Raw genomic sequence first — 12001 nt, forward strand, 5'->3', positions numbered from 1 at the left:
CGTCACATGAAAGCTATGAATAGATGTCCACCGTATTGCCGCGTCTCCAGTTTTTTTCTAAATAGTTTTTTTCTACATAGATTAGTACCAGACAACAAAATGTTGTTTAGTTTCTAACCAGGGGGGGTATTTGATTGATTGAAAACCTTTATTGTCCCCAATGGGGACATTTTGTTGTCAAACAGCTCAGTTAGGGCAGTATTCCATCAAAGTCACTAAAGGAAAATCTAGGCTTATTCTCAAGGGTTCAAGGGTACTTTATTTGTCACATGCACAGAAATACAAAGTAAAACATGCAGTGAAATGAAATGGGACTAGACACTCAACACTGTGCCAGAGAAGAAAAGACAATAGTAGCAATAAAAGACACAGGACATGATAAATAAAATAAAAACATCCTGCCTTAAGTCTCGTGAGTAAGTCTTATAAATAAATAAAAAGCCTGGATTTTTCTTTAGCGACGTTGATGGAATACCCCCCAGAAGTGCAACAAATAGTGATACCCAACGTTCTTGTTGAATAACTGAAATTGTATTGAGAGCTTTGCTGCACAAATTCACTTGACACCAACACCCCCCCCCCCTCTATCTCCCTCCCTCCTTCCCCCCCTCCCTCCCTCCCCCTCTACCTCCCTCCTCTCCTCCCTCCCTCCCTCCCCCCCAGGCTCTGGAGATGTACAAGGACGACTGGAACAAGGTGTCGGAGCACGTGGGCTCCCGCACCCAGGACGAGTGCATCCTCCACTTCCTGCGGCTGCCCATCGAGGACCCCTACCTGGAGGACACGGCGTCCTCCCTGGGCCCGCTGGCCTACCAACCCGTCCCCTTCAGCCAGTCAGGGAACCCCGTCATGAGCACCGTGGCCTTCCTGGCCTCCGTGGTCGACCCCCGCGTGGCCTCCGCCGCCGCCAGGGCTGCCCTAGGTGGGTGGGTGGGGCGGGTGTGTGTGTGTGTGTGTGTGTGTGTGTGTGTGTGTGTGTGTGTGTGTGTGTGTGTGCGTGTGCGTGTGTGTGTGTCCTTGTGTGCAGGGTTCCTGCGCTGGTCGTAAAAAGCCTTTAAGTCAAAAAAAAAAAAAAAAGAAGTCCAACAAGCCAACCCATAAGGCCTAAAAAGGTCTAAAATGCTATTCGGCCCAAAAATTAGGTGCTTGGTGTTAAAAATGAGATCTTGCACGGAAATCAGTCCGACCACATCTATTTACGCAGAAATGAATCAAGCTGGAACCAAAACAATGCCAATTCGCTCCCGGGAGAGGTTATTGGTGAACGAATCTACGGCAGGATGACAAAAAGCTATCATATGGTGCCGCGAATAGGTCTAAAATTATATTCAAAGAGGTCTAAAAAAGGCCTAAAAAGGTATTCAATTTGACTTGTTGAAACTTGTAGGAACCCTGGTCTCTGTGTGCGTCTCTTTGTGTGGGTGTGGGTGTGTGTGTCTCTTTGTGTATGAATGAATGAATGAATGAATGAATGAATGGTCTTTATTGTCATTGCTATAGTACAGCTACCAAACAACGACATTTGGGAGGGGTGGCTCCCCTGGTGCTAGGAAAGAGAAAAAAAACAACTAAAAAAACAAGAAGGGAAAGGAGCTAGTTTACATAAATAAAGGCTATGTACACTATCCACTATACTATACTGTACAGATAAAACGACTAGGGTTGTCATTGCACATAGTGTTATTGCACATTCATTTAAAGTGTCGCAGTTTGCAGGCTTGAAATGTACACATTTGTGCCTCAGCACTACACCTGATGTTTTCAATCCAGCAGCTGCCATCAATCCGTCCAGACTGTCCAGGGCCCAGAACCTAGGTCTTTGCTGTGTTCAGGGCCTGGATGGCCCTGGGGTAGAAGCTGAGCTTCAGTCTGTTTGTCCTTGCGGCCATGGTCCTGTACCGCCTTTTCGAGGGCAGCCGGGCAAAGTGTTCGTACCCAGGGTGGGTTGGGTCTCTGGAGATCTTGGAGGCCTTCCTGAGGCAGCGTGTGTTGTACAGCTCTTCCAGAGAGGGGAGGGGGGCGCCGGTGATCTTCTGGGCTGTTCTCACGACTCTCTGTAGCGCATTTCTCTCTGCGGTTGTGCAGCTGGAGAACCAGTTGCAGATGCAGTAGGTGAGGATGCTCTCCACTGCGCCGCGGTAGAAGGCCACCATTATCTCCTGCTTGATGTGTTCCTTCCTGAGGACTCTCAGGAAGTAGAGCCGCTGTTGTGCCTTCTTGATGGTGGCTGCTGTGTTGTTCTTCCAGGACAGGTCATCCTGTATGTGCACCCCCAGGAATCGGAGGGTTGAGACTAGGGCTGCACGATTAATCGATTTTAAATCGAAATCGCGATTTGAAATGATGCGATTAGCTAATCGCGAAGCCTGCGATTTGGGATACGTCATACAGTGCGTCGGATTCAACGTCAATGAACGTCAACGTCAATGAACGTCAATGTCAATGAACGTCAATGTCAATGAACGCACACGCACAACAACAACATCGCACGTGAAACGCCCACGTTTCGGTAGCTAGCAACATTCATGGTGGATAAATGGCTTCAGCAGAACCAGAAGCAACGTTGGACGATTTAGTCCCGAAGAAAAACAGCACTTCTGTTGTATGGAAGTATTTCGGGTTTAGGACGACTGATGTGCAACAAAAACAGGTGTTGTGCACGACCTGTCGTGGAACAGTCGCTACATCCAGAGGCAACACCACAAACCTGTATCAGCACTTGAAAAAGTACAACAGGCAGCTCTATGACGAGTGTGCGGTCAGAAAAAGAGAGTTGAGTGAAAGTCCCGTAGCCCAGTCTAGCGTTAAGCAAACAAGAGTTTTAGAGTCGTTTGTGGCTGTTACGCCGTATGAAAAGGGTTTAAAAAACTCATCCAAACGCTGGATAAAAGATAATGTGATTCCATCCCGCACGTACTTTAATCATGCGGCCATCCCAGAAACGTACATGCGGAATGTAGGAAGATACTTGAGACGGAGCTGAAAAATGTCGAGTACTATGCAACAACAACAACAACCAATCTGTCGGGCAGGACGACCGAGCCGTATCTCAGTCTCACCGTGCTTCATACATTACGACGACGAGTTGAAGAGTTGCCGGCAAACGGTATACTTTCCTGCTTTATCTATTTCAATGTTTACAGAAAGGACCTATTCTTTTTTACTGGACATTTTTATTATCACTTGATTGCAGTATGTGCAATATTTAGATGCTGCTCCTTTGCCATAATTAAATAACCTTGTTTTCATATTGGATTATTTTATTTTTTTTACACTTGTTGAGAGAAACAAAATGGCAGCTGTTTAAAAAACCCATACAGGCGTGTGACTATGTGGGCCCGGACTAGTTTCTCGAAGCACTTCATGATGATTGGTGTGAGTGCCACCGGGCGGTAGTCGTTTAGGCAGCTCACCGTGCTTTTCTTCGGGACTGGGATGATAGTTGAGGTTTTCAGGCAGGGTGGGATGGTGGCCTGCATGCATGCATGTGTGTGTGTATATATTTTTTGGGGGGGCAGCGGGTGTGATTTTCGCAGTCAATTTATTAATTAGTAACATTGAGGAGGGAATGTTACCAAATGTGTGTGAGGACATTCATAACAAGTGTTTCCCTCTGTCTCTATCTCTCTCTGTCTCTCTCTGTCTCTCTTTCTCTCTGTCTCTCTCTTTCTCTCTGTCTCCCTCCGTCTCTCTTTCTCTCTGTCTCTCTCTCTGTCTCTGTCTCTCTCTTTCTCTCTCTGTCTCTTTCTCTCTCATTGTCATTCTCTTTCTCTGTCTCTCTTTGTCTCCGTCACTCTTTCTCTGTCTCTCTTTCTCTCCGTCACTCTCTTTCTCTCTCTGTCTCTCTCTTTCTCTCTTTGTCACTCTCTTTCTCTGTCTCTCTCTCTCTCTCTGTCTCTCCCCCCTCCCTCCCTCCCCCTCTACAGAGGAGTTCTCTCGTGTGCGTGAGGAGGTGCCAGCAGAGCTGGTGGAGGCCCATGTGAAGAAGGTTCAGGAGGCGGCCCGCAGCACGGGGAAGGTGGACCCCGCCTACGGCCTGGAGAGCAGCGGCATCGCAGGCACCGCCCCCGAGGAGCCTGAGAAGACTGGTACACACACACACACACACACACACATCCCTGGGACCGCACTGCAAGACTGGTACACACACACACACACACACACTGAAGAACACACACACACACACGCACATAGAGACACAGAGACACACACTTCACACAGAGACCTACACAAACACACACACACACACACACACACACACACACACACACACAGAGGCACATAGAGACACACACTGCACACAGACACACACACACTGCACACAGAAGACAGATACCAACTTACTCACACACAAACCATACACACTACAACATAAACATACAGACACACACACTCTCACAGAGGATGTGAGTGTCAGCCACGCATATGGGGTCATTCCAGACAAGACACTCCCATTAACATGAATATTCATATTCCACATTCACATATCCAGAAAGCGAGAGATGCTCTGACAATCACATGTTATAAAAATAGAAAGTCATGCAAACACAGTGACGCACAGCCTCCACCTACACACACAGTACACACTGTACACACACACACACACACACAGTACAACTGTACACGTACAGTACACACTACACACACACATGTACAGTACATACAGTACACACCGTACACACACAGTACACACTGTACACACACACATACATACAGTACACACACACACACACATGCAGTACACACGGTACACAAACTGTACACATACAGTACACACTGTACAGGTGCAATACTGTCTGCGGTCACAGGGGGGCAGCAGAGAGCCAACTCAGCCTGCAGCCGACGGGCAGGGCGAGGCTGTTCTCTCAGCCGTGCTCGTGCAAGAGTGTGTCTGTGTGTGTGCACGTGTCTGTCTGTCTGTCTGTCTGTGTGTCTATGTGTGTGCACGTGTCTGTCTGTCTGTCTGTGTGCGCGTGTGTGTTCTCATAGCAGCGAGTGTAGACAGTTGCCTCTCACCCTGGCATCCTTCTGTCCGTGCAGTGCTCAGGTCGGCCACAGGGGGGCAGTGTGGAGGCGTCCCAGGCGCTGCGTTTTTAGTGTGTGTGTGTGTGTGCCCTGCTGCCGTGGTAACCAGTGGATTAGAAAAGCACTGGCAGATGGGGCCATGGGGGGAGGGGTTTAAAGTGGGTCAGCGCTCGGTGCCATGGCCTACAATGCCTGGTACACACCCACACCCACACACACACACACACACACAGACACACACACACACACACACACACACACATTGCAATCCCTCAACCAGCAGTTACAGCTAAATGAATGTGTCCATCAATACACAGACTCACATGAGTTAAAGGACGCCACCAACTCACATGGTCAATACTCTAACATGTTTACTCACATGGTCAATACTCTAACATGTTTACTTCATGCATAAATGTACACGTGGACATGCTATCTCACTCAGTGCACACATGTGTAGACTCACTCACTCACTCACTCATGCCCTCTAGGCATACCCACTCCCTCTACACACACACACACAATTTTATTTTTATTTTTTATGTGTGATCGTACACACACACACACACACGTGTATGTTAAAGTCCTTGTCATGGCATGTGTGATTGTACACACACACACACACACACACACACACACACACATGCACGTTAAAGTCCTTCTCATAGTAAGGATGGAGTTTGTGATGTGTGTGTTCCCCTGTCCTGTGTTCTCTAACCCTCTGTTCTCCTCTGTTCTCCTCTGTTCTCCTCTGGTCGTTGCAGAGCCGGCAGAGCCAGAGAAGATGGACACGGACTCCGACTCCCAGCAGCCCGATAAGGTGAGACTTCCCAAAGGTCAAAGGTTGTGGCAGCCTGAGAGCTTCCTGTCTGATGTCCCTTGACACCTTCTACAGATCAGATGGGAACGTAGAACTATTGTCTTTTGGGTTCTGTCTGTCTGTCTCTCTCTCTCCCTCCCTCTCTCTCTCTCCCTCCCTCTCTCTCTCTCCCTCCCTCTATCGCTCTCTCTCTCTCTCTCTCTCTCTCTCTCCCTCTATCTCTCTCTATCTCTCCCTCTGTCTCTCTCTCTCTCTCTATTTCTCTCTCTCTCTCTCTCTCTGCTCCTCCATGCTCCCCATCTCTCATAGCGTCAGATGGAGTTAGCCACGCTCTACTGGCCAGTGCTCTGTGACAACGTCATTAGTGTCCATTAGGGTCAGTTCAACCTCTGTTCACCAGACCCAGGGTTGTCAGGGTTAGTTCTGTTCACCTGACCCTCTGGTTGTTAGGGTTAGTTCTGTTCACCAGACCCTCTGGTTGTTAGGGTTAGTTCTGTTCACCAGACCCTCTGGTTGTTAGGGTTAGTTCTGTTCACCAGACCCTCTGGTTGTTAGAGTTAGTTCTGTTCACCAGACCCTCTGGTTGTTAGGGTTAGTTCTGTTCACCAGACCCTCTGGTTGTTAGGGTTAGTTCTGTTCACCAGACCCTCTGGTTGTTAGGGTTAGTTCTGTTCACCAGACCCTCTGGTTGTTAGGGTTAGTTCTGTTCACCAGACCCTCTGGTTGTTAGGGTTAGTTCTGTTCACCAGACCCTCTGGTTGTTAGGGTTAGTTCTGTTCACCAGACCCTCTGGTTGTTAGGGTTAGTTCTGTTCACCAGACCCTCTGGTTGTTAGGGTTAGTCCTGTTCACCAGACCCTCTGGTTGTTAGGGTTAGTTCTGTTCACCAGACCCTCTGGTTGTTAGGGTTAGTTCTGTTCACCAGACCCTCTGGTTGTTAGGGTTAGTTCTGTTCACCAGACCCTCTGGTTGTTAGGGTTAGTTCTGTTCACCAGACCCTCTGGTTGTTAGGGTTAGTTCTGTTCACCAGACCCTCTGGTTGTTAGGGTTAGTTCTGTTCACCAGACCCTCTGGTTGTTAGGGTTAGTTCTGTTCACCTGACCCTCTGGTTGTTAGGGTTAGTTCTGTTCACCAGACCCAGGGTTGTTAGGGTTAGTTCTGTTCACCAGACCCAGGGTTGTTAGGGTTAGTTCAACCTCAGTTTTTGGGTCACTGTTTAATTCTATCTCAGTTCAATAGAAACTAAAAAACAAAACACAAAAAGGCTGTTGTCAGTTGAGTGTGTGACTCTCGTACAGGGCTCTGGACTGTTCATCCCCCACTTCTGTTTAGAGCCCAGCTTATTTTCTTACATTTTTCCAATGTTGAGTTCATTAAATCGTACACTTACATACTTATGTCTGTGTTACCTATAAACCCACGTTTCTAAAACCGTCGTGTTGCCACGGAAACACGGCAAGCTTGCTGCGAGTGACTCATCACGTCGTGGACAAACTGAAGGAGTGTTGTTACCTTCAACGCTGTCCAGCTCTGTCCTGCTACAGAACCTTTTGTTGTCTTTCTATCAGGTTTATCTCTCTACTTCTCACCTTCTACCTCTTTCTCACCTTCTACCCTTTTCTCAAAGATGTGCAGCTCTGTAATCACAGTCTGTTGTTCTCAGAGAGCTATCATCTCACTCTCTGTCTCTCTCTCTCACTCTTTCTGTATATCTCACTCTGTCTCACTCTCTGTCTCGTTCTTGTCTCTCTGTCTCACTCTCTGTCTCGCTCTTGTGTCTCACTCTTGTATCTCTCCCTGTCTCACTCTGTCTGTCTCCCTCTCTGTCTCACTCACTCTCTCTCTGTCTCCCTCTCTCTGTCTCTCTCTCTCTCTCTGTCTCTCTCTCTCTCTGTCTAACTCTCTGTCTCTCTCTCTCTGTCTAACTCTCTGTCTCATCTCTCTGTCTCTCTCGTCTCTCAGGCTGAGTCCAAGGACGAGGCAGAGAAGCCCAGTGAGTCGGCAGAGAAGCCTGGGGTACACCCCAACCCTAACCCTGCGGAGGGGGAGAAGGTGAAGAGTGAGACCACAGAGCCCTCGGAGCGGGAGGAGGGGGAGAGCGAAGGAGGAGAGGCCAAGACCACAGCACCAGGTACTGCAGAGGGAGGGAGGGAGGAGAGGCCAAGACCACAGCACCAGGTACTGCAGAGGGAGGGAGGGAGGAGAGGCCAAGACCACAGCACCAGGTCCTGCAGAGGGAGGGAGGGGGAGAGGCCAAGACCACAGCACCAGGTACTGCAGAGGGAGGGAGGGAGGAGAGGCCAAGACCACAGCACCAGGTCCTGCAGAGGAAGGGGGGGGGGGGGGGAGTCGGAGAGGCCAAGACCACAGCACCAGGTACTGCAGAGGGAGGGGCAGAGGAGGGGGGGGGGGGGAGGGAGGGGCAGAGGAGGGGGAGAGGGAGAGGGAGAGGCCAAGACCCCCTAGTTGGTTCATCGTTCAGAGGAAATGTAGCCGATAGCAACACACAGACCTCCTTAGCCCGTAACACACGGTTCCGTAACCCGTAGCAAAACTAAATAAGTCTCTGTATTGCTTAAGTTTACACATATTTCACAATATATTGTTTTGCTGTGCGGTGGAAGAGAAGGCAAGAGACCACCTAGTGTTCACACATTCAAGCCTCTCTTTTTAATTGTTGTCTGTGAGCGGATAGTTCCTATTATATAAATTCTCATCTGGATCTGTCTCAAACTATGCTGTGTTGGGTCCTTGAATTTGGTGTTTCAGAAGGTGTGGGAACCCTGGGAATAACAAAGTAGAATGAGGAAATAAAGCGATGAAGACTTGTAGTAGGTGAGCTAGTCATCTGAGCCTCTTCCTCTTCCTCTCTCTCTCTCTCTCCCCCTCCCTTCCTCTCTCTCTCTCTCTCTCTCTCTCTCCCCCTCCCTCTCCCCCTCCCTTCCTCTCTCTCTCTCTCTCTCTCCTGCGGTGGCGGTTTCAGACAAGGAGAAGGAGGAGGTGATGGAGACGTCTGAGGAGGAGAAGGAGAAGGAGGAGAAGGAGCCCGCGGAGGAGGAGGAGAAGAGGAAGAAGCTGGAGCCCGACGGAGGGGACGGGAACATCGCCACTGCCGCCGCCGCCGCCCTGGCCTCTGCTGCCACCAAGGCCAAGGTGAGGGAGGGGGGTGAGGGAGGGGAGGGGGGTGTGAGGAAGGTGGGAGGGGAGGGTGTGTGTGTGTGTGTGCGTGTGTGCGTGTGTGCGTGTGTGTGTGTGTGTGTGTGTGTGTGTGTATGTGAATGAATGAATGGTCTTTATTGTCATTGCTACAGTACAGGTACCAAACAACGAAATTTAGGAGGGGTGTAGAAATGTGTAGGGGGGAGGGGAGGGGAGGGTGTGTGTGGGGGGTGGGTGTGTGTGTGTTTTGTGCTGTCTGTGTACACAGTACACAGCTACACAGAACCCATCGCTATTAGCCAAATACGTGCACCGGTTTGACCCATGGTCTGTTGCACCTAATGTTCCATGAGAGTAACCCTCTTCTCTTTTTCCACTATACCCCCCCCCTCTCTCTCTTTCTCTCTCTCTCCCTCCCTTTCTCTCCTCCCCCCTCTCTCTCTCTCTCTCCCCCCTCCCTCTCTCTCCTTCCCCTAACCCCCCCCTCTCTCTCCCTCCCTAACCTCCCTCCCTCTCTCTCTCCCTCTCTCTCCCCTCCCTCCCCTCTCTCCTCCCCCCCTTCCCTCTCTCTCCTCCCCCCCTTCCCTCTCTCTCCCCCTAACCCCTCTCTCTCTCCCTCCCTCTCCCCCTTTCTCTCCCCCCCTTTCTCTCCCCCCTTTTCTCTCCTCCCCCTCCCCTCCCTCGCTCCCCTCTAACCCCCCTCCCCCCTCTCTCTCTCCCTCCCTCCCTGTCTCCCCCCCCCCCTTCCCTTCTGTGTAGCACCTGGCGGCGGTGGAGGAGAGGAAGATCAAGTCGCTGGTGGCTCTGCTGGTGGAGACGCAGATGAAGAAGCTGGAGATCAAACTGAGGCACTTTGAGGAGCTGGAGACCATCATGGACCGGGAGAAGGAGGCTGTGAGTGGAGCGCTGCATCATGGGAAATGTAGTTCAGGGAGGGAGGGAGGGAGGGAGACCGTGTAGTCCTGCTGCCAGGTAGACCTTGCGCACAGACACGCACGCACACACACACGGACACATACTCAGCAGTAGTAGTGTAACAGTATGTGTGTGTGGGGGGTCGTGGGGGGGCAGCGTGTGTAAACAGGGAGGAGCTCTGCTGGACACAACCTCCTGGAACCACTCAGTCTCCCACGGTCACCACAGGCTGGGACACACACACACACACACACACACACACACACTGAGAGAGGAGACACCCCCTCTCACAGACTGTTTGTCCGCTCACACACACACACACCCTGTCCGCACTCTCTTGCATTTACACACACACACACACACACACACACACACACACACACACACAGGCAGACACACACACATACACACACACACATACACACACACACACATACACACACACAGACAGACATGCACACACACACACACACACACACACACACAAAGACAGAGGACAGACAGACATACACAGACAGACAGACAGAGGAGACACACAGATACAGACACACACACACACACACACACACCCACACAAAGACAGATACAGACAGACATACACAGACAGACAGACACACAGATACAGACACACACACACACACACACACACAAACACAGGAAAGGGCACGCCTCACTATCTTTCCACTCCATTAATTTCCACAAACTGAGTTACCAGGGCTCTAATGGGGAATTGACTCTCTCTCCCTCTCCATTCTTCCCTCTCTTTTTTCCGGTTCTCTCCATCTCTGTTCCACGGTAATGAAATTCCCCCACAGATCCACTGTTGGGGGACACAGGGTTGTTTTTGCATGAAAATCAATTGTTCTATTGACATTTCCAGCCAACCCCCCCATTCCCCTCTCTCCCCCTTCTCCTCTCTCCCCCTTCCCCTCTCTCCCCCTTACCCTCTCTCCCCCTTCCTCTCTCCCCTCTCCCCCTTCCTCTCTCCCCCTTCTCCTCTCTCCCCCTTCCCCTCTCTCCCCCTTCCCCTCTCTCCCCCTTCCCCTCTCTCCCCCTTCCCCTCTCTCCCCCTTTCCCTCTCTCCCCCTTTCCTCTCTCTCCCTTCCTCTCTCTCCCTTCCTCTCTCCCCCTTCCCCTCTCTCCCCCTTCCCCTCTCTCCCCCTTCCCCTCTCTCCCCCTTCCCCTCTCTCCCCCTTCCCCTCTCTCCCCCTTCCCCTCTCTCCCCTTCCCCTCTCCCCCTTTCCCTCTCTCCCCCTTTCCCTCTCTCCCCCTTTCCCTCTCTCCCCCCTTCCCCTCTCTCCCCCTTCCCCTCTCCCCCTTTCCCCTCTCTTCCCCTCTCTCCCCCTTCCCCTCTCTCCCCCTTTCCCTCTCTCCCCCTTCCCCTCTCCCCCTTCCTCTCTCCCCCTTTCCCTCTCTCCCCCTTCCCCTCTCTCCCCCTTTCCCTCTCTCCCCCTTCCCTCTCTCCCCCTTCCTCTCTCCCCCTTCCCCTCTCTCCCCCTTCTCCTCTCTCCCCCTTCTCCTCTCTCCCCCTTCCCCTTTCCCTCTCTCCCCCTTCCCCTCTCTCCCCCCTTCCCCTCTCTCCCCCTTCCCCTCTCTCCCCCTTCCCCTCTCTCCCCCTTTCCCTCTCTCCCCCTTCCCCTCTCTCCCCCTTCCCCTCTCTCCCCCTTCCTCTCTCCCCCTTTCCCTCTCTCCCCCTTCTCCTCTCTCCCCCTTCCCCTCTCCCCCTTTCCCTCTCTCCCCCTTCTCCTCTCCCCCTTTCCCTCTCTCCCCCTTCCCCTCTCTCCCCCTTTCCCTCTCTCCCCCTTCTCCTCTCTCCCCCTTCTCCTCTCTCCCCCTTCTCCTCTCTCCCCCCTCCCCTTTCCCTCTCTCCCCCCTTCCCCTCTCTCCCCCTTTCCCTCTCTCCCCCTTCTCCTCTCTCCCCCTTCTCCTCTCCCCCTTCCCCTCTCTCCCCCTTTCCCCTCTCTCCCCCCCCTTCCCTCTCCCCCCTTCCCCTCTCTCCCTTTTCCTGCTTACCCGACGGTCCTGTTTCACTATCCCTTCTCTTTTCTTCCGCTCACCCTCTCTTCCCACCCTCCCTCCCTCC

At 51.7% G+C, this 12001-nt stretch overlaps 1 protein-coding gene across 1 annotated transcript in view; it reads left to right on the forward strand.

Moving 5' to 3' along the window:
• smarcc1a (SWI/SNF related BAF chromatin remodeling complex subunit C1a) overlaps window positions 1–12001 on the forward strand; it is a gene marked incomplete at its 5' end in the record, with an annotated part of 40012 nt that overhangs the window by 17109 nt on the left and 10902 nt on the right. The window contains 6 exons of the mRNA XM_080540611.1: window positions 664–922; window positions 3927–4088; window positions 5790–5845; window positions 7807–7975; window positions 8828–8997; window positions 9763–9897. Of these exons, the coding sequence (XP_080396737.1) occupies window positions 664–922; window positions 3927–4088; window positions 5790–5845; window positions 7807–7975; window positions 8828–8997; window positions 9763–9897 (951 nt within the window). The remainder of the gene's footprint in view (window positions 1–663; window positions 923–3926; window positions 4089–5789; window positions 5846–7806; window positions 7976–8827; window positions 8998–9762; window positions 9898–12001) is intronic.

Source organism: Nansenia antarctica (genome assembly GCF_963989245.1).
Source record: "Nansenia antarctica genome assembly, chromosome: 10".
Lineage (NCBI taxonomy): Eukaryota > Metazoa > Chordata > Actinopteri > Argentiniformes > Microstomatidae > Nansenia > Nansenia antarctica.